This window comes from Monocercomonoides exilis (genome assembly GCF_001643675.1).
Source record: "Monocercomonoides exilis strain PA203 chromosome Unknown scaffold3-2548433, whole genome shotgun sequence".
NCBI classification, from domain to species: domain Eukaryota; phylum Preaxostyla; order Oxymonadida; family Polymastigidae; genus Monocercomonoides; species Monocercomonoides exilis.
The window spans coordinates 1,430,330-1,451,831 of record NW_027150548.1 but is presented as its reverse complement, the minus strand read 5'-3'; the positions used below and the strand labels follow the sequence as shown (position 1 = coordinate 1,451,831).

General features: G+C 35.1%; 8 protein-coding genes across 8 annotated transcripts; 4 read left to right on the top strand and 4 right to left on the bottom strand.

Moving 5' to 3' along the window:
* Window positions 1-20: 20 nt before the first annotated feature.
* Window positions 21-866, top strand: MONOS_16965 (uncharacterized protein; the record flags this gene model as incomplete). Its single annotated transcript, XM_067869843.1, has 1 exon — window positions 21-866. The coding sequence occupies one exon, from the start codon at window positions 21-23 to the stop codon at window positions 864-866; it is 846 nt and encodes a 281-aa protein (XP_067735310.1).
* Window positions 867-3,575: 2,709 nt separating this feature from the next.
* MONOS_16964 (uncharacterized protein) lies at window positions 3,576-4,447 on the bottom strand (the record flags this gene model as incomplete). The annotated part of the gene is made up of 2 exons (XM_067869842.1): window positions 3,576-4,169; window positions 4,214-4,447. 2 exons carry the CDS (start codon window positions 4,445-4,447, stop codon window positions 3,576-3,578), a joined length of 828 nt encoding a protein of 275 aa, XP_067735309.1.
* A 237-nt stretch (window positions 4,448-4,684) lies between these two features.
* Window positions 4,685-5,185, bottom strand: MONOS_16963 (uncharacterized protein; the record flags this gene model as incomplete). Its single annotated transcript, XM_067869841.1, has 1 exon — window positions 4,685-5,185. The coding sequence occupies one exon, from the start codon at window positions 5,183-5,185 to the stop codon at window positions 4,685-4,687; it is 501 nt and encodes a 166-aa protein (XP_067735308.1).
* A 5,797-nt stretch (window positions 5,186-10,982) lies between these two features.
* On the top strand, window positions 10,983-12,630 carry MONOS_10535 (putative biphosphate nucleotidase; the record flags this gene model as incomplete). Its single annotated transcript, XM_067862993.1, has 6 exons — window positions 10,983-11,160; window positions 11,234-11,475; window positions 11,532-11,610; window positions 11,666-11,736; window positions 11,874-11,980; window positions 12,192-12,630. 6 exons carry the CDS (start codon window positions 10,983-10,985, stop codon window positions 12,628-12,630), a joined length of 1,116 nt encoding a protein of 371 aa, XP_067735307.1.
* Window positions 12,631-13,320: 690 nt separating this feature from the next.
* On the bottom strand, window positions 13,321-15,141 carry MONOS_10534 (Prp8 binding protein). Its single transcript, XM_067862992.1, has 7 exons — window positions 14,926-15,141; window positions 14,777-14,870; window positions 14,560-14,725; window positions 14,384-14,506; window positions 14,078-14,183; window positions 13,911-13,993; window positions 13,321-13,796 (listed from the first exon to the last, which is right to left on the bottom strand). The coding sequence occupies exons 1-7, from the start codon at window positions 15,110-15,112 to the stop codon at window positions 13,464-13,466; spliced, it is 1,092 nt and encodes a 363-aa protein (XP_067735306.1). The 5' UTR covers window positions 15,113-15,141; the 3' UTR covers window positions 13,321-13,463.
* On the top strand, window positions 15,087-15,567 carry MONOS_10533 (uncharacterized protein; the record flags this gene model as incomplete). Its single annotated transcript, XM_067862991.1, has 3 exons — window positions 15,087-15,092; window positions 15,185-15,222; window positions 15,297-15,567. 3 exons carry the CDS (start codon window positions 15,087-15,089, stop codon window positions 15,565-15,567), a joined length of 315 nt encoding a protein of 104 aa, XP_067735305.1.
* Window positions 15,568-15,820: 253 nt separating this feature from the next.
* Window positions 15,821-17,993, bottom strand: MONOS_10532 (putative nuclear mrna splicing factor-associated; the record flags this gene model as incomplete). Its single annotated transcript, XM_067862990.1, has 6 exons — window positions 17,756-17,993; window positions 17,519-17,708; window positions 17,177-17,465; window positions 16,980-17,097; window positions 16,757-16,846; window positions 15,821-16,636 (listed from the first exon to the last, which is right to left on the bottom strand). The coding sequence occupies exons 1-6, from the start codon at window positions 17,930-17,932 to the stop codon at window positions 15,821-15,823; spliced, it is 1,680 nt and encodes a 559-aa protein (XP_067735304.1). The 5' UTR covers window positions 17,933-17,993.
* A 295-nt stretch (window positions 17,994-18,288) lies between these two features.
* Window positions 18,289-21,430, top strand: MONOS_10531 (putative CDC48 family AAA ATPase). Its single transcript, XM_067862989.1, has 5 exons — window positions 18,289-20,359; window positions 20,428-20,510; window positions 20,699-20,917; window positions 21,012-21,101; window positions 21,224-21,430. Exons 1-5 carry the CDS (start codon window positions 18,604-18,606, stop codon window positions 21,284-21,286), a joined length of 2,211 nt encoding a protein of 736 aa, XP_067735303.1. The 5' UTR covers window positions 18,289-18,603; the 3' UTR covers window positions 21,287-21,430.
* The last annotated feature ends 72 nt before the right edge of the window (window positions 21,431-21,502 follow it).

Below are 21,502 nucleotides of genomic sequence, written 5' to 3'. Positions count from 1 at the left end.
AGAGAGTATATGGAAAGAAAATGGTGCATTCAGAATCTGAAGAGTACCTTCTATCTGAGAGTGGCTCCACTGAAAACATATTGGGAAAAGATTCAGACAAGATTCCTCAATGGGCATTGGAGAAGGATGAAGAGGAAGAGACAAGAAAGCGAACTCCTTCACCTTCAATCTCATCCACTTCAACAACTTCAACCACAGATTCAGATTCAACATTTATTCGAGGGGAGGATCTGTGCCCAACCACCTCGTCCATGTCAAATCTGGTGGATGCAATGGCCTGCTCATCACCTCATGAGAAGCTGATTGTGGACTTGAGGGATTCGCTGTTCATGCTGCTGCATGGAAGGAATGAGAAGAAAGAGATGGCAATTGGGAGTTTGAAGGAAAGAGAGATGACAGCTGCCCGGGTCTTGTTCTGGGTGGCCAATCTTGCACTTCACTCCTTTGATGAGATGGAAAACGGATTATCTTCACTGGCCAATCTGAGTCCACACATTGTACTGTTCTCGGAGCACATGGTGATCTGCATTGCGATGTACTCAGATTGCTCCTCTTCCGATTCAGATTCATCTTCAATTTCTTCATCCACGATTGTAACATCTGCAAGTGATGATGATGATGACTCTCTGCCTTCATCAGCTTTTGAGGATGAGGATGACAACAGGAAGGAGTGTGTGAGATGGAAGGCGCCGGAACTGCTGATCAACAATAAATTCGGGGCAACAAAGGAGTCTGCGGTGTTCTCGATCGGGATGATGCTGTGGGAGTGCCTGACACTGAAGATTCCATTTGGAGAGTATGAGGCTGAGGTGGCGGGGCAGAAGATTGTGAATGGTGAGATATCGAATATGAAAAAAGTTGAGTGATTTCGACTAAAATAATTGATAAAAAAAGTGTACCGGTTCAGATGCCAGATAGAATTTCATTTTCAGAAATGATAAAAAAATTCATTTGGTAGTTACGTGACTATGCAGCAATACAGATTGTGTCAAATGCGATGTGCTATGCGGGGGGAATTTGAGAAGAAAGAGTCGATCACTTTGCTCAAAAAAACAGCAGAATAGTGGAGTGTGTTCTGATAGATGAGCACAAAGATATTATCGTTGTTGGCAATGGGAACAGCACAAACAACAAAAGCGAAAGAAATAGAAATGACAATTTTGAAACAAATGAAATGTGTATGTGTGAATGCGTTTATACATGGATTGTTGCATGCAAATAAATACTTCAAATTTAACTCAAAGGGAATAAAATTTTTTTTGTTCTGAATTGTGATAATTGTTTTATAGAACAAACTCTTTATTTTTGAATATATTGAAAAATCGAATGAATTCAATGTTTGAATTTTTTGCATTTTTGTATTTTTATAAATGTTGTTTTATTTTGAAACTTCATTAAAAACTGTGCAAATAATATTAAAATAAAATATGTTTTTCTTTCTGTAAAAATTCAAAATATAAAAGTGCATATTTCACTCGAAAACATAAAAAAAAGAGCCATTATTAATATACATTAATTCAAATTTTTAAACTTTAGCAAAGTCAATCCATTTCACAAATGGTTGAAAACAAATCATTTGAAAAAGAATTAACATTCAGTGAGTTTTTAATGCGATCGAATGGGAAAAATCAATTGGCTATTGAATTGCTTTCCAAATTTGGGATAATAAAAAGAAATCGAATGTGCTGGAAATGCGAAAAAGCAATGGAATTAAGGATGCAAAAAAAAGAAAGTGATTACTATGCTTATAAATGCACGAAATGTGCGAAAAATTACAGCTGGAATTATGATTCAATTTTTATGGAATTTCATCTTTCACCATTCAAACTTACATCATTGTTGTATCATTTTTGGTACAAACACTCAATTAAGGAAGTAACTTTTGAATCGAAAATATCAAACAAAACAGTAGTGAAATTATTTGAAAAGTTAAGAAGAATATGCTGTTATTTTGAAACATTCGAAATGGAAAAAATAGGAAAAGATCGAATAGTGGAAATAGATGAAACTTTAATTCATAAAAGAAAGAACGGTGTTGGGAGATGCAGAGAACAGCAATGGCTATGGGGAGTAGTAGAGAGAAAAGAAATTGGAAAGCCACAAAAATTGATTGTCGAATTTCTTCCAGATCGAAAAGCTGATACCATATTGTATTTTGTTAAAAAGAACATTGAAAGATCTTCAACTATAATGTCTGACAAATGGTCGGCATATAACTGCATTAGTGAAAACGGCTTCACCATTGACAGTGTTAATCATTCTCTCAATTTTGTTAAGCCTGAAAATCCTAAAGTTTACACTCAAACAATCGAAAGTGTGTGGTCTCATCTGAAAAACCACATTCCAAAAAGAGGAAGAACATTCATTAAGACAAAAGAATATGTTTATGAATTTCAATATCGACTCAACAACAGACTCACACCTGCAGCATACATAAAGGAACTTTCAAAAATCAGCAAGAAAAGTTTGGATATTTTTCTTCGTTCTTACAATGAAAGCGTTGCAAGTTTGAAAAGCATTCTTCTGAAAGAAAGGAAATTTAAATTGTCTTCTTATTTATTAAAGAAAGAGGAATTGAGAAAAAGAAACAACTATGAAATGTATGATGAAAATGAACTTGATGAAATGTTGAAGAAAAAAAGATCATTAAAGCTAATATCAGAAATAAAAGAATCAACAAATTCAAAATGAAGAAAAATAGATGATGAAGATGAGAAAGAAGAGAAAGAAGAGAAAGAAGAGAAAGAAGAGAAAGAAGAGAAAGAAGAGAAAGAAGAGAAAGAAGAGAAAGAAACAGAAACAAAAGTTGAAACTGAAGATGATATATTTTCATCAGACATTGATTGCAAAACTGCAAGAAAGAAGAAAAAGAAAAGATATAGATCATGCGATGGAAGATTTCTGAAAAACAACGACAGCCAACAGTTAAAAACGTTAGAGTTTGAAACCCTAAAGTTTTGTGAAAAAAAAGAGAGAAAGATTGAAGAAATGGAGAAAAAAGAAAAAGATAAAACAAATGCAATTCTTAATCGAAAAATACTAAGAAGTTTTATTAAATCAACAAATATTGGAACAGAACAGTCTCCAATAAATTTATGAATTTTTTTTTCACAACACTATCAATCACATCACATTTTGATCACGTTGCAAAAAAAAACCTAATTAACGCAAGTGTTCGTAAATGAATTTCTAATAAAAACAAACTTCATCTCCTTTTTGTGAAATTTGAATTACACATTTCGATGCAAATGAGTTAACAATCTTGTAATCGTAAACATAAATAAGTCCATACGCATATCCATCAGCATATAAATTTTCATTTGTTTCATTATATTGTTTAAACCATGCTTCACAGACACATATTGGAATTAACATTTGCTTCACTTATTTGTTCCATCTTCACGCGCAAGACACAAATATGCTCAGACAATGCACTCTTTCCAATGGACTCTGCTGCAATCCCGATTATGTCAGTCATTGTCTTCACAGTTGCACCTTCCGGAAAATCTTCAACCAGCACACACTTTATTACCACGTGCGATAGTCTGTCTTCAAAATGCGATAACACACTCATCTTAACTTTCTGCTTTAGCCTGTCCTTCAAACCATTTTTTCATATTCGATATCTCACCATTCACAATCTTCTGCCCCGCCACCTCAGCCTCATACTCTCCAAATGGAATCTTCAGTGTCAGGCACTCCCACAGCATCATCCCGATCGAGAACACCACAGACTCCTTTGTTGCCCCGAATTTATTGTTGATCAGCAGTTCCGGCGCCTTCCATCTCACACACTCCTTCCTGTTGTCATCCTCATCCTCAAAAGCTGATGAAGGCAGAGAGTCATCATCATCATCACTTGCAGATGTTACAATCGTGGATGAAGAAATTGAAGATGAATCTGAATCGGAAGAGGAGCAATCTGAGTACATCGCAATGCAGATCACCATGTGCTCCGAGAACAGTACAATGTGTGGACTCAGATTGGCCAGTGAAGATAATCCGTTTTCCATCTCATCAAAGGAGTGAAGTGCAAGATTGGCCACCCAGAACAAGACCCGGGCAGCTGTCATCTCTCTTTCCTTCAAACTCCCAATTGCCATCTCTTTCTTCTCATTCCTTCCATGCAGCAGCATGAACAGCGAATCCCTCAAGTCCACAATCAGCTTCTCATGAGGGTGATGAGCAGGCCATTGCATCCACCAGATTTGACATGGACGAGGTGGTTGGGCACAGATCCTCCCCCTCGAATAAATGTTGAATCTGAATCTGTGGTTGAAGTTGTTGAAGTGGATGAGATTGAAGGTGAAGGAGTTCGCTTTCTTGTCTCTTCCTCTTCATCCTTCTCCAATGCCCATTGAGGAATCTTGTCTGAATCTTTTCCCAATATGTTTTCAGTGGAGCCACTCTCAGATAGAAGGTACTCTTCAGATTCTGAATGCACCATTTTCTTTCCATATACTCTCTTCTTTATCCTCTCTTCATTCTTCTTCTCTGCCTATCTTTCTGCTCTCCTCCACTGCTCCTCAGGCGACATCTCCATCGTCACCACCTCAAATGCCTTCGGATTCTTTTTCACTGTGTCATTCACAATCTCCTCCAATTCCTTTGTTCTTCTCTTTTGTTTTCTCCATCTGACTGCAAATATCACAGAAACAATGATTACAAACAATAAAACAACAACTCAAACAACAACAGCAATCGGCCAAAATGATTTTCCTTCTTTTCCTCCCTCAACAATTCTTTCATTTCCACTTGACTGACTTTCACTTCTGTTCTTCACAATAAATGGCTCTGTTGATGAAGGAGAATCAGCTTTTCCAAACGCAATCCACACACTCACTTCCGTCTCTTCTCTCACTTTCTCCAATTCTGAACATGAAATAACTGAGCGAATCTCATTCTCTGAAACAAACCCTTCTTCTTCAATCCCTTTTCTCACAATCTCCTCTTCATCCCCATTTTTCATGCTGATCTTCAGAGACAATTTGTGAGGAAGAAGCAGCTTCCCACGAATGCTCAAGTCCATGTCCCCACTCGCCTGTGTTGTGCTCTTCACTTCTTCCAAGACAGGGATGAAAAATGATGATCCTCTTTCACTCGCGATTCCTCCCAATTGACATCCCTCATCCAATATCCGCAGAGATGTGTTTTTCTCCATTCCTTCTCCCCCTTTAAAACCCATCTCCTTCAGATTTATCTCTTCCTATTACACTCTCTTCAACAACAATCATCACGCTCATGAAATCAGAAGTCAGATGCACCAGCCCATGCTCAATTGAATAACATGGAAGTGTGTTTGTTCCACACTGTTTTTCGTTTGATCCATTCACGCTGCTCACAATAATCGTATCACTTTGATGAATTGTTACAAATCCATTCAAATCCGTATCGCTGTGGTGTTCGCAATAATCTTTTCCATTAATTGCATTATTACGAGTGTTATGTCCCTCTCGAAGATCAAACAGAAATTGACTTTCATTGATCTGGGATGTGATGTTGTAACAATCAATGAAAATACATTCCTCATGCTGGTTGTGTCTGTATCTAACTTCATCTTCACAAATGCAAAATTCATTTTTTCTCTTCATTTCGTTGCCTGAAACATTTCTCCTCTATTTTCTTTGCTGTTGCTGTGTTAACAGGAGCTTTGTTTTCATACGCATCTCTCTTTGGAAGAAAGATAATAAAATTTTTCATGTTTTATCAAAAATTTTAATAAAACAATGTTAATAATTAAAAAGAATGTTTCACACGATTTGTTTGTTCTTCTTTATTCATTGGCACCATAGTTTAATAATAATATCCTTGTGCAGCATGCAAATAATCTTCCTAAAAATCATAATCAAAAATTGTAAAGAATTGAATGAAATGTTAATAATCATTTAGTGCACACTTTTATAATATTTCTAAACATTTGATTTGTTATATGTTCGCAAGCGAGGGTTCTATTCTTGACGAAAGAAACTAATTTCTTATTTTTTGGATATTAAAAATTTAATTGTGGGAATGATCAAAATATTTTAATTTTTAAATTTATTTTTTTTTATGTTTTATTTCCCAAATCATTATTATTAAAATAGGACAATATAATAATAAATAACATTTTATCTACTTTTTATTTCATAATTATCTTGTTTTATTTATTTTTTGAAAAAATACTCATATTTATGGGTCATTTTTTAAAATAGTTTTTTCACGAGAAACAAAAATTTTTGCGAAAAATCGGTCCATACAAAAGTTTTTAAATAATTTTTGCATTTCAAACATCACAAAATTAATGTCTAAAAACAAGAATTGCAAAAGGGACGCAGTTACACCTATGCCCTCATTTCTCTCAAATTGTGGAAGCCATGCAAGGCTGTGCTATTTTCTAGAAGACAAATACCAGGAAGAATGAAAAGATGGTGTTTGGTCTGACAATTTGGAGGGTTCTGTTTTCCTTGAAGATAAACAACGAGATAATGCAGTTGATTCAGGAGGTGAAAGGGGTGCTGCTGAACTAACTGGGGAGCAAAGGCGATGAGCAGCAGATAAATAGTCACATTGATTTTTGTGGTTTGTATGAAAATATCTTTGATCCAGTCGAGCTTGCTAAAACCACAAAGATGATTGTCCATTCACATTTTTCACGGCCAATACGCATGTGGCTGTTAAATGATATAGTGAATCCTTCTCTTCTCTCTTCGTAGCCTGGGATTTGCACAAGTAAAATGACTAAAGAGCCTCCAAAAGATAGTGAGTCGCAACTATTTTTCAAAGCAAAGTTCATTAGCTGCCTCATCATGTTCCATTTGCTCAAACGCATGACTTCAAAAGAGTCAGAAAGCATTTTGTTTAAGAATCAGATACAGGTTCTGAAGACGACTCTGCAGAAGACTGCAAAAAGGACAGCTTCTTGAACTGTGTCAACTTCTGTCTTTCATAGTTTGTCTGCTTCTTCATCTTCATCCTTATCTTTATCTTCTTCCTTTTCTTCTTCTTCAAATACTTCATATACTTCAAATTTTTCCATTTAAACATTTTCTCTCAAGCATTCAGCTTGAAACAAACTTCGCTTCTCATATTAAGAACCTCGTCCATCATTTCTTTCTTTTCACTCACCGTTCTTCTCCTTCATTTTCTTCTTTCCTCCACAAAAAGCCTTCCTTGTCCTCATCTGAAAGTCCATCCAATAGAAGTCGACGAGTCGATAAGCTTCCACTCATAAACCATCACTACGATGAACCAAATGGGAGAGATACAATGTTTGATCACAGCCTCTTACTATCCCATTGTGAAAAGAGGGTCATTTTGCACACTGGAAGTGGTTGGACGAGTGAGGCAGTCAATAGGCGAAAGAGATTTATCGGTTAATGCATATAAAGATGGAGACGAGAATGCAGAAAAGAAAAGCAGAAACATATATGCAAATACTGCAAATGCATATTATTTTGGAAAAGGTCGAAGAAGGCATTAAGATGAATGCAAATAGAAAAGGAAAAGAGAAAGAGAAAGAAAGAAAGAAAATTTCAAAGCGATGAAAGAGATTGATTGTTATAGAGAAAAAGCTGAAGAAGAAAGAAAAAAAGACCGTGACTTGAAGCAAGGAACTGTTCGTGAGATGAGACATCGATCTCTCCAACAGTAATGCACAAAGCCATCAATCACCTATCATCTCCATCTTCAACATGTCCGTCTTTAACAAGCTCATTGTTATCAACTCCAGCTGCGTGATAAATGTGTGGAACGCAGCGGAAAGGCAAGGGAGTTTCATAAAGTATTCCAGTGTTTGATTTCTATTCGATGTGTGTATCGATAAGAGAGAGAGAAGGGTTATTAGAAATGTTTTCGATGGGATGCTGTTAATCACCAAGTGTTACACTGGTGCAGCCTTGAGAGATGAACATCATATTTTTCATCCTGCGTTAGAAATCCAGAAGGAAAGGCATGTGATCTAACGGTTCAAAGCACAGAAAATATACATCTTTCTCTGGCAGCGCAAAATGCACTTCTGTGAAGATCCTAAGTTGCTGCTCAAGTCCCACATTGAGTTACAAATGAACCCATATATCGATTCTGCGAAGTTTTGTAGCTTCCACGTGCATCATTTTGGAATCGTTGATTGCACACTATAGCTCTCAAGAGGGGGCACAGAGGGAGCACAGTCTGCATACACAAAAATTGATGTGCAAGCAGAATGAGAAAGGACAGAAAGCTCCTTCTCCTTTAGGAATAGACGGGATGCAGTTGGTTATTCACAGTCAATTCATCCCTTTTATTATTCTGCCCCAACCCTCTCGCTTGCAGTTGGATGTTTGTTCGTTCAACCTGAGCTGCAAAGCGCATATTCTCTTCATCATCTCACATCGCAGGCACAAGGGACATAAAAACTGATATATAATTCAAAACTTAATAAAAACCAACAATTCCATCGACAAACTGAGTGATTGTTATGTGGAACATAAACGGCGGTTGGAAAATAAATGTTTAATCACATGATGAAAGCATCTTGAGAAGAAAGAAGATGTGAGGAAAGAAAATAAAAAATAGACAGAACAAAAGAAAATAAAGATTCATGAGTTTTTTGTGGGAAACCGAACAAAAGCAAAGGAGCGGAAGCAGATGAAGCAAATGAAGAGAGAAAGGGAACGAAGACAACAAATGCGATCCATTGCTCAGCGGGAAAGGCCAAGAACATTCTTCAGTTTGAAGAAAACGAATACTGCAGAAAGAGGAGCCTTTCCAACTTGACGAACTCAATTCTTTGTATTTGATGAAGTGCATCTCCTCAATTTTTTTTACATCCCAGACAGCTGCTTGTTTGCAACATCAGACGGAAGGAAAAGTTCTTTTGAACACATTTAAAATTATATATGCTTCATCTGCATCATTTTCTGCGCTTTCATCCACAATGTTGCAATATGACTCGCTTCCTTTATCTTTTTCATCTTCTCTGACTTCAAAACAAATATTGATTCCACTGAACACAGGCACATCCAAATTTCCATGCAAAAAAGGAACAAGATGCTTAACGACCTGCCTCTTTCTGCCTTCATTTTTTCTCTCGAAACGCCATCTTCACACGCTTTATGAATGGCCACCTCCCGCTTTTGTTATTCTCTCAATCACTGATGTTAACAGGCCTCGGAATTCGACTGAAGGGAAAAGGAGAATTAATTGTTCTGTTCGGAATTCCATTTTCTGCATGCGTCAGAGAAAACAACCTGGCTGAAGAAGGTTCTCTATAGGAAGCACAGACCAGAGGTGCGAAAAAAACATCTGCTTCACGAAAAAGTCCTCTCATCACCAATATGCTAAATCTTCTTTGTATTGTCACGCCACGCAGAATTCTCCTCGTTCCTGTGCGTACTCGCTGCCCCCCTCAACTGCCATCTCTTCATATCGAATATCACTTCCTGTGCCCTATCTTCACTAGCTATCTTAACTTTTGCTGACTCTCCGCACTTCAAAGTGCAATCTGATGCTGTTTGAAGCAGTTGAGCTGCTGAACTGCTGAACTGGAACGCTTCTTCGCGTCAGGTAATACAACAGTCCTGCTCTTTTCTCACCTTGTGGCTCGATCCCCTATCTGCTCACCTCTTTTGTTGCTTCGTTTGCTTTCATCTTGAATTAATCTTTGAGGTGATAACTTCCGTTTGTCGCTCCAACATCTTTTCCTGCAACAAATGCAATCCAGCTATGTAATTCTGTCTTCTTTATTAAAAAAAAAGCCGAACATTTTTCATCAATCCAGCAATTTCCTATCAACTTCCAATTGCCTTTGCCACGAACAAATACAGTTTCATTGTCAAAAGCAAAATTCCTTCAATTTGTTGGTCCCCATATAGGTCATTTAATGCATCGGAAGTTCAGGAACAGATTTCACTAAACGCATTAACACAGCACTGCTGTATAATCCTTCGTTTTTTTTCCAAATAAACTGAGCTGAATCCGAATTCACTCAAAGATATAATTATTGTTTTTGAATTTGAATTTGAATTTTGTTTTGTGTAAGTGATTTTTGTGAATTATTGTTTCATTTTCCAAAGTTGATGTCAGAATTGCTTTCCGAATTTTGTAACGATATGAAAACAGTTTGATGACGTTTCAGAGAAAAGACGTTCTTGAATAAGATAAACTTTATTTCTCGTTCAAGAAAAATGAATATTAAATGATGATTCCATTCAAAATAAGGCAAAGCGATTCGTCTAAAATGCAAGTTTGTAAATATTCATTGATATTCACAAACAATAACTTATAAAGAAAAAATTCAAAAGAAATTAAAATGAATATTTAAAAAAATATTTGCAATTAAACAAATAAAATAAATAAATAATCATTTAAAAAAAAAAAAAAAAAAAAAAAAAAAAAAAAAAAAACATTCGACACAGGCTGAGTTTTTCGACCGACACAATTTGCAAAATCTTTATTTGTCGCAAAGGCCTAGTCGCAAAGGCCTGATTTTTCATGAAAAAAAATGAAATATTCAATATATGGTAATCTTTTTTGAAATCTTCCTTTCGTTCGGGTTTTGATCAAAAATTTGTTCTCAATGGGATTTAGAAAAAATGAGTTGAAATAGGGAACACTTATTGTTTATGATATTATTATTGCAAAAACTTTTTTTTTAATAATTAATTTCATAGAGTTTAAATTATTGATCAAAACTCGTACGAAAGTATGATTTCAAAAAGGATCAGCCATATTGTTTCCAATGAAGAATAAAAGCGAATAAAAAATAGACCAATGTTTATGTTGAAAATGAAGTACTTGTTAAGATTGAAATACAAAAACAATGCTATTGAAAAATAAATAAAAATAACAAAAAACTAAAATTTAAAATGAAACAGAAAAGAAAAAGAAAAAGTGATAGAAAAAAAGAAAGAAAGAAAAAAGCAACAAGAGGAAAAAAAAGAAAGTTAGAAACATTTTTGTTTCAACCATCAAATTCCTTTGAAAACAACTGATCCATATTTTCCGACAAATGATGCCATAATAAAATGTCAGTTTTATTATCTGATCTTATTTCATGTGGACTTGATGCGGCAAATAGAGCAGCTGCAAAAATAAGAGAAATACATTCATCCAACGATTTTAGAATAAAATTTAAAACATCTGAAACTGATCCTGTTACTGTTGCAGATATTCAATCAGAACGAACAATAACTTCCTTATTTCGTTGGAAATGGTAAAAATAGTTTTAACAATTGCTTCTTCTTTATTTATTTTAAAAGGCCGTCAATAAAAATAGTTGGAGAGGAAGCTGCAGGAAGCGAAGATATTGGATCAGATTTTAGCATTCCATTGCTGAATTTGGTTAAAGCTTCTTCTACACCTTATGATCTTGATGACATTTTGTTGTTCATTGATCCTCTTGATGGAACCTATGATTTTATAAACGAAAGATTGGGGAATGTTTCCATTCTCATCGGAATATCATCAAAATCAAAGCCTATTGCTGGCATTATTCATTTTCCATTTATGAAGGATTCAGTTTGATAAATTTTAATTTTTGAAGCCCCTTTGCATTTCTGGAAAATGTTCAACAGAAAACGGGAAAGGATTTACAGATTTGGGGAGGAGTTGGATATGGCGTAAATGGTATTGAACAAAAGACTTTGACAGATGGCATGTCATTATTCATACATTCATTTGACTCAAAAAATTATTTTAAAATCTTAAGAAATATGCATAGTAACAAAATCCGGAACAGTTGGGAAGTATGGAACTGAAGAAATGTCAAAACTATTTGAGGTTTGTTGGATTTTTTTCATCAACGATATCCAATCAACATTTCGATAAATTTTGCATTCGATATAAAAATTTTCCTCACAACTCTATGTCTGTTTGTTTACATTGAACTCTGATTTGTGTGAAAATGATGCTACCAGCCAGCAAAATTTGTTAGCAGAGGAGGGATGGGAGCAAAAATTGCATCAGTTTTGATGGGAGAGGCTCATGTTGTGATGGCCACACCGGCACATCCTTCTTCAAGATGGTAACTTACTGAGAATTAATTGAAAATTATTTTTGCTATTTTTCTTTTCTTTTCTTTTTCTAAGCAAGTGACAATTTTTTTAATTTACATGAACAGAAACAGAATACATTTTTTTTGATTTATATTTTAATTATAATTTTATTTATTTATTTATTTATTTGTTTGTTTGTTTATTTATTTATTTGTTTATTATTTTCTGCACGATCAAAAGGGACATATGCGCAGGCCAGGCGCTGCTGAATGCGAGTGGAGGAGTTTTGACGGATATTGATGGTAATGAATATTTGTATGAGGATGATCCACTTTCTTCTTTGAAATTAACTCCTCATTCAGAATCATCAGAGGATGCTTCACATTCTTCGGCTTCACCATCACCGTCATCGCAATCGCAATCTTCATCGTTGCTTTCTTCTTCTTCATCATCTTCATCTTCAACTTCTTCCTTTTCTTCAACTACATCCTCTTCATCATCATCACCTTCTCAAACCGAGTCTGATAAAGAAACAGATGAAAAATTAAAAGAAATAAGGAGATTGGCGTTGCATAATCAGAACGGAGTTTTGGCTTATTATCCTCATCTGGCTGGAAAATTTGTTGAAAAATTTTTTGAAAGGAGAAATGCCTTGAAGAAGCAAGAGCAAAAAAGCTAAGCGAAAAATCTTTGATAATTGAGCGATAGCTCAAAGCCTGTATCTATGAGTCTTATGATAATTGATGTTCCTTCTCTTGTTTGATCTTTTGAGTTCTTCAATTTTATTTATTTTCTGAATTTTAAATGGTAAGATGTAACATATTGGGTCCCGATTTTAACTGTAAATTATTCTCAATATTTCACCAAATTTAACACATTCGAATATCATCATTCATCAAATGATATTTTTTGTAAAAAAATTATGATTTCTATTGAAAAATCCTATCATAACATAATTTTTAAATCATTATCACTCAAAAGGTGGAACAAATTTATTCGAAAATTATTTGATGATAATGAAAAGAAAACTTTTATGATGATGAAAAATCTTCAGATTCTGTAAATAGCAACTTATTTTATTTAGGTATTTGTGAATTGAGTGAATTAAAGTAGAAAATAATTTGAAGAATGAAGAAGATTTTAATGATTCTGTAAATATTTGTAAATTCTGGTTTTATTTTTGGTAATGAAACTGAAATTCACAACTTATTTGTTAATCGTTGAAACTTAATTACACATTTATTAATCGAATTTTCAACAATGAAGTATATTTAAGAAACAATTCAAGATAATTTCTATGAAAATTTTCGGACCCAATAAGTTACACTTTACCTTTTAAATTTACAATAAAGGATAAACATGAGTATAATTCCTTATAATCTATCCAAACATTTTTTTATCACCATTATTTGTGAAGTGATGGAAATTAGCGAGTGCTTATAGAAACAAATAAGCACAAAAAAAACGAAAAATAATAAAAACAATGAATTGATCAGAAGAACAGAGACGCTATTAATGAGCCATTGGTTTGAATTCACCAATGATAACTTGCTTGTCAACAGAAGCAGAAGCAATGATCGATTCTGTGGGGTGAAATATCACATCAGTAACGCTTCCTTTGTGCCCTGGCAGACGCATCCAAATCGTTGGTGTCTTTGGCTGTGGAGTGGATGAAGAAAGGGAAGAAGAAGAAGAAGAAGAAGAAGAGTCTGTAGAAAGCGTCCAAGATGCCGATGCCATGGATGATACATCAAATACAACAACTGTGCCATCGCTGCTTCCAGCAGCCACAGCATTGCCATCAGCCATCCAGTTGCTCCTCATCAGGCGCTTCTCTGTGCTATGCTGAAATGTTTCGAGAAAGAAAGAAAGAAAGAAAGAAAGAGAAAGAGAAAAAAAGAGAATAATTATTTTCATATGTGATTAACAATAAAAAACTTTAACTCAAATTGAAGATACCATATGCCCTCTGATTGTTGATTTGCATCTGCTGCCTGTTGAAAAAGGGCGTACATCCCAAATTTTCAAAGTATTGTCCATAGCTTTTGTGAAAATAATAAAAATACAAAATTAGTTGAAAGTGAAAAGAGTTGAACGTGCTTGCTGATAAATGAGCAATGGCACACCATTTGAAAGAAGGAAGTTTCCATCAGGTGAAACAGAAAGAGACGTAATTGTGTCTTTATGACCATCCATCGATTCCAATTCGATAGAATTACGAACATCAATCATCTTTAAAAGTCCATTATCAAAATATTCAACCACAATGGTTTAATTTTGATTGAGCATTGAAATTGATAACATTTTGAAGAAATAAATAAATAATTTAAAAAAAATTTATTAAAATAATTATCACATATACATAAGTACATGAAACCAAAAACATAAATTGCAAAATTTAAAGAGTTCAAATAAATCACAAAAAGGCATACATGGATGGTATTATCTATTCCTCCGCACAGAAGTGTGATTCCATCTTCCAGTGTCGTAACAGCCGTCATAGGATATTTCATCCCCATTGAAAAAACACATTTTTCTGTTCGCGTGTCCCACATCTATTTTTGTGAAGCAAAAGTTTATTATTAAGTTCGAATAAAAAGATAAAAACCCTTGCAGTTGAATCATCACTAACACTTGCAAGCATCAGAGGCGTTCTCTTTGTAGGGGCTATGGAATTTACAATGGCCTCATGTCCATCAAATTGATCTAGAAGTTCACCTGTTTCTATGTCAGAAAGACAAATTGAACGATCAGCGCTTGCAGAAAATATTGAACTTCAAAGAAATAGCTCCAAATTAACTTAAAACGTAATTAAAAATAAAAACTCTTGATTTGCATTCCATGCAATGGTTGTAATGGCTCTTGAATGAGGACGAAGAACCTGTGTATTTTCGCAATCACCAAAAACGTTCCACAATACTTGACGAAAAAAGAGAAGATGAATAGAAATAGAAAATGAAGCAGCAAAACATACATATTTGTTTATCAGATCCCGCGCTTGCAATCACATTTCCCTCCTGATTAAAACTAATTGAAAGTATTTCTGCAGTATGCCCACCTTTTAATGCAATAGTCGGATATTTCAGTGAACTATATCGAATAACATCTTTTTTTGATTCAGCGGGTGCTAAAATAATGGATGTTTTTTCGTTTGAAGCCATGAATAAACAATTTTTATTTCCACCCACGAATAAGTAAAGGTATCAGATCAGATCTTTTTTGCGACTTTTAAGCATCAGAAGATCCGGTTCTTAAATATTAAAATTAACAGGTTTATCAACAGTATAGGAAATTTGTATAGCAAAAACTGCATTAACACCCTTGGGTACTTCACATGAGCTACAGACCATCACCTTTTTCATTCCCAGGTTCAACATCATTTAGGGATCGTTCGTCAGTTTCACCATCAAGTGGTCAAAGTTCTTCTCCACCAAGGACTTCATATTGGGCAGAAGAAACCCCTCAAGCGCCTCCTGCCGAAGAGCTACCAAAGCCGAGTTCAATGATGTTTCTCAAGCTGCGATCAAGGCAACATTTCCTAAAGTCCGCAGATAAACAATTAGATGCTCTTCAAAAGTTATCTTCTATGCTTCGAATTGGCAATGGAATTGCGTAGCCCAAAATAATTTGATTCTTTTTTGATCATAAAACTTTTTTCATTTCCGTTTTCAAAAAGTTTATGGATCACCGTGTCGACGACATATTTATTTGTGTTTCATTTCTATGTTACATATTCTATAAAAATTTGTCTCGACAAATTTGAAATTGTTATTTTTTTCCATCTTCCTCAAAAAACATTTTTTTGTTTTTTCTAATTTACGAAATGAAGTGAAAATACGAAAAAAATCAAATTGATTAAAACAAAAACCCTAAAAATCGTCTTCTTCTGGTGAAGTGTGTTTCGAAACAAGAGCGTCAAGCAGAGATGTGTCAATTTCAATGGGAGGAGAATCATTTCCAATTGTTGAATTATTGTCTTCACTTTCATCTGGTTGATCGAAGTAATCTTCTTCAAGCTCCCTTTCGCGCTCTTTTGACATGGAGGAAGATATTTTTAGAACCTCATCAAGAGTTATGGTTTTCGAAGCATCATAAGATATTTCTTCACTCTCATCTTCATTTTCATTCAGATTTTTCATTCTTGTCGCTTCAAAATCTAACTTGTTGGCCCCATTGCTATTGTTGACAATCTCATTCGCAGAAGCTTGGGTTGGGATAGCTTCCGCTTCTATACGTGACAATTTGATAGGCTTGCTGTCTGTTTTCACCTCCTCGTCTTCTTCCAGTTCGTCTCCAAATGCGTTCATCCTTTCCTCTTCCTCATCATCTGCTTCAAGAAGTATCGAAAGAAGATCTTTCTTTTGAGATTGCTGCAAACTCTTCGACAGCAACGAACTGTCAAACGATGAAGACGATGAATCAGCGCCGATATTTGCAGAAGAACGTGCATCTCCCATTTGATTTGATCCATCTCCATATCGTTCAGTGTCTCCATCATTTGAAGCTGCACCCAACACAACTCCAAGTTTGTTTTCTTGCTCCAAACGCTCTCGGCGGGTGCTGTCGTCTTCAAGAGAAGCAGCCACACGCTGCCCGTTAAATTCCACCTGATGAAGATATTCAACAGCCTTCTGCGCATCAGATTGAGACTGAAACAGAACAGCAACAATACATTCTGGATGATTCTGTAATTGTCAATGAGAGCAAAGGTTTATCGCATATCACACACAAAAATTGAATGAAAAAAATAAATTGAATGACATTTCAACTTTTTTTCTTTTTGAATAACCACAACTGACTCAAACCTCATAGACTGTAACATATTCCACCTTCCATTTCTTGCTAAGCAAGGCGATCATCTCTTGCTTAATTCGATCTTTCATGTTCATTTCTTCCTGCGGAATAATTCAAAACAAATCATTTCATGGTTCAGAAAAGAAAAAGAAAGATAAAAAAAACACAATGAAAACATAAAGAATTCAATTAAATTTTTTCAAAAGTTGCAAAAAAAACAGGATATTTTCATACAGAAAACATAAGCCGAGTGAACGCATGCTTAACGATTACTCGCCTCAAGTGTTTTGGCTCCAGTTGACGGCTTTGCTGAGCAAACGGCGTATTATCGTACAATGTCCAGGCAAGATCTCTGTCAAAATGATTAAAAACAAAACAAGTAATAAGTTTCATCAAATACTATGCAAAAATTTTAACAGTAAAAAGCATGCTTTTGTTCAAGTTTTCTGATTCTTTGCTTTTGCCTTATTTTTTCTTTACTATCTACAACTCTTTCTTTTTTATTGCTGCCTTCTCCGCTTCCGGATGATTCCTTTGAAGAAAATTGTGCTTGACTCACTGAAACCTTCTCTTTAGATACTCTTCCATCTGCATATATAAACTCTACTCCATTTCTTAATTCAATGATTAAATCAGAGCTTTCAGGTCGCTGGTATTGTGCAAGAGCTTCTCCTTTAAAAATTCCATTTTCGTCAAAATAAAGTTTTATGCGTTCTTTTCCTTTATTTAAACATCGAGTGCTATCGTTCTTTAAACAATTAATCTTCGCATACCATCAAGGTTCCTCCGAAATGCACCACCTTTTGATAGAAACGATAGCACATCGTCAAACGTTGCATCATTGGGGATACCAGAAAGGAAAACACTTGTATTTTGGCCAGAAGTTCCGGATTGCAAAGCATTTAATTTAGCTGCTTCCCTTTTAGCTTGTTTTTTTTGCTTTTTTTTTTCCAATCTTCTTTTCTAAAAAATGGTTAATAGATGTTGAGAAACTAAGTTTATTCTCATACTCGTTCTTCCATTAATTCCTCTTCCGATTTTTTCAATTTTTCTTCTTCGCGTAAACGTTTACGTTCAGCTATAGCTTCTGGATCATTTTGAGCAAAATATCGACGAATAGCTTCTTCCTTCTTACGCTCCTCTTCATCCATACTTGAATCATATTGTTCTATTGGAGGATCTTCCATATTAACAGTTCTTTATTGTTAATATGCAAAAACACTCCAAACAATTTATTCTTCTGCCCATTTTACAATAATTTTCCCCATTATATTTCATGGAAATTGATGAAAAAAGCGTTTTTTCCCTTCCATTAGCATCAAAAATTAATTTAAAAATTGTACCTGCAGAAAAATTGCTATTTCATATAAACTCATGCAATTCTGGTCAATTTTATTTTCCGTTTTTTTTTTCTGCAGATAAGTTTTCATTTATTGAATTATTCGATCAATCTGCAGGAAATCTATGCATTTTATGCGCTGAATTGAAAGTTTTTCTTTCTTTCTTTTGTATGTTTTATCATTTAATAATATTAAAAACATAGGCTTTTATATGTCGCAACATTCTTAAATTAATATCTCATTCGTTTGTTTTTGAAAGAAATACCGAAATTGGACCATTTACTTTCAAAGACCAGATATTCTACATAAAAATACTTTCAACTTTTCCTTCTACCCCACAAATTCGTGCTGGATTTTCAACAAGTTTCTTTATACAAAATGAAGAAGAAACAACATCTTCAACATCAAATTGTTCTGCTTTAACAACTTCATCAACACCACAACCAAAGAAATTTCTTGGAGTTTCTGCAAAACAGCAGCAATCACAGCCTAAAAAACCTTTTTCATTCAAAACAAGCATGAAATCTGCAAAAATCAAAAAGTCGATGCATAAAGAAATGCAAACAGTCTCTTCGCCTTCACCAACACCTTCAACTGTTATATCTTTGCCATCATATTTAAATCAGAAAAATGAGAGCATTCATTTTAGAAAAGACGAACTCAAGCAATCCATTTTCAATTCTGAGTCAATATCATCTACACTCGAAAAGCTTCACTCATTTGACAGAAACGCAATATCTTTTATAAGCGGTTGTGAGGCACACCCAGAGGTTGCGTTGGATGTTGCAGAATTTGTCAGCTTTGCAATGAATGAAGGTACAACTATGAGCTCAATGGGAGTTAAGAGAATGAAAGGACTGCTTCTGACTGGCCCATCAGGTGTTGGAAAGACTCATATCGTTAGGAAAGTGGCAGAGCATTTTGGGATGAAGATTCTTGTTGCTTCTCTTCAGGATGAAGATTTTACTCAACGTTCAACTTCTGAGGAACATGAATATTTTTCATTGTCTAACGAAGGATTATCAAGAAATAATCCTCTTTCCAGATTAAGAGAAGTACTTAGGAAAGCATCTTTCCGCTCCACGGACGAGAAGATACAGCCAACAATTCTTCTTATTGAGAATATCGAGCAGTTTTGCCCATCTGTCACATCGGCTCCTGCGAACGATTCATATTCATTGTCTGCTGAGAATTGCCAGCTCTCTCAGACTATTCTTTCGTTTCTCGATGGCGCTTACACTCAGTCATCCGTTTCTTTGTCTTCACCATTTCAAGAGCGTTCTTCTTCATCTGCTTCTTCGTTTTCTCCTCTTCCGCCCCTTATCATCCATCCTTCTGTTGTGGTGATTGCAACTTCTTCAAATCCCAATGCAATGAGCATGGCGCTGCGCCGTATGGGGCGCCTTGACAAGGAGATGATTGTTCCGTCTTTGACAATATCTGGACGTCACGCCTTGCTCTCTTCTCTTCTTTCTCAGCATCTCACAAAGCAGAGCTGCACTGATGGGACGATCTTGCAATCATCAGATGACAAAGAGAAGATGGCTGACTTGGATGAGATAGCAGCCAACACGTCTGGATACACTGCAAGAGATCTAATTCAACTTGTAGATGAAATGATACAAAGATCTATTCTCAGACAGTGGAACAAAGAACATTCAACATTTTCTTCAGCATCTTCATTTGTGAGTACAAGTCATTCAGAAGAAGAAAGGCAACCTCTTCTCATATTGAATGATGATGCTGTTGTCGCATTATCCATTGTGCAGCCTTCTCTTGCTCAGGGCACAGGATACATTGCAGACACACCACAGACCAAGTGGAGCGATATAGGAGGAGCACACAGCGTGAAAAAGGCTCTCATTGAGAGTGTTATTTTTCCTTTGCAATACTCTGAAGGATTTTTGAGTGAATCTTCTTCTTTTTCTTCTTCGACATCACAAAGAAAATCTCAATTGTTCAATGATTCACAAATTTCATCTTCGAAGTTTTCCTCTGCAGCATCGTCACTTCTTTCCATCATTCCACCTCCGCGCGGGGTGCTTCTGTATGGCCCACCGGGCACCGCGAAAACAACTCTTGTCAAAGCGACGGCACATGCCTTGTCTGCCACATTCATCACTCTTTCTTGTGCTACAGTGTATTCCTGCTACGTTGGAGATGCAGAGCAAATTATCAGAGACACATTTCGACGGGCGCTTTTGTCGAGGCCGTGTCTGCTGTTTATGGACGAGATTGAGGCAATGGTGGGGAAAAGAGGAGGGGATTATGATGGTTTATATTTAATAGAGTTATTTTGAATTCATCTTTGACAAATGAATTATTTTAATCTGTTTATTCAGGAAATGGAGTGAGAGATCGAATCCTCACAACACTTTTGAATGAGATGGACGGAATTGAAAGATTGGATGGGGTGCTTGTTATGGTCTGTTTTTATTTTTGTTTTGAAAAAATAAAAATGTTTTTTTGATTGACTCAAAATTCAAATTTTAATATATTGCTTCAACCCGTCCATTTTTTTCTTTATATTGATTCTTTTTGTTTATTTTTATATTGGAATAACTTTAAATCAATAATTGTATGTTTTTTTTTTAATATTTCTTTCTTTTTCAGGCCGCAACAAATCGGCTGGATCTTCTTGATTCAGCGCTGCTGCGGCCAGGCCGTTTTGATCTCCAAATGGAAGTGCCTCTGCCAAACGAAAGCGAAAGAATGGAAATATTCGAGGTGTACCTCAGAAGAATGAAGGATGCTGTGAAAATAAAAGGAAAGGAATCATCAGAGGATTGTGGAGATGATGAAGCTGTTGATGTTGAGCTTTTGGCAAAAAGGGTATGTTTTTTTTATTTTTTTTTGAAAAAGAGAGAATTTTAACATCTTTTTTTGAAATGCGTATGCATTAACTATATGGATTTTTGTATTAAAGACTTTTGGTTTTTCTGGAGCAGAAATAGAAGGACTTTGCATTGAAGCAGCAATTAGCGCAATAGAAAAGAACCAAAACAAATTGATTGTAGTTTGGCAAGTTATTCGAAGTTGTTTTAAAGTAAAATGATATTTTTCTTTTCTTTTCTTTTCTTTTCTTTTTTCACTTACTGTCAACGATAATAATATTTTTTTAATAATTATTTTTAATAGACGCAAAGCCACTTCGATGCTGGCCTTGAAAATATCCTTCACTCAAAAAGCAAAGTGCCTTGAATATTCACTCTGAAATAACCAAAAAAAACACTTCACCATTTCACTTTCAAAAAAAAAAAGAAAAAGAAAGTTTCCATTTGATTTCCTTTCAATTTATATTGCGAGGAAATGACATAAAAATATGAAAAATAAAAAGTTATTTTAGTTTGAAGTGATTTTGTGAGGTGTCTTTTAAATATTTCATAAGAAGGAAGGAAAATTCATTAGCATTTTCCG

Bases quoted from the DNA above. Each gene is read 5' to 3' on its own strand.
- MONOS_10534 (XM_067862992.1), bottom strand. From the start codon at position 15,112: ATGGCTTCAAACGAAAAAACATCCATTATTTTAGCACCCGCTGAATCA. The intron at 14,507-14,559 runs GTTTTTATCTTT...TCACAAAAATAG, and splicing joins GTGATGATTCAACTGCAAGG to ATGTGGGACACGCGAACAGA. The intron at 13,994-14,077 runs GTGTGCCATTGC...TTTTCACAAAAG, and splicing joins AAACTTCCTTCTTTCAAATG to CTATGGACAATACTTTGAAA.
- MONOS_10531 (XM_067862989.1), top strand. From the start codon at position 18,604: ATGAAATCTGCAAAAATCAAAAAGTCGATGCATAAAGAAATGCAAACA. The intron at 20,360-20,427 runs GTTTATATTTAA...CTGTTTATTCAG, and splicing joins AAGAGGAGGGGATTATGATG to GAAATGGAGTGAGAGATCGA. The intron at 21,102-21,223 runs GTTTGGCAAGTT...TATTTTTAATAG, and splicing joins ACCAAAACAAATTGATTGTA to ACGCAAAGCCACTTCGATGC.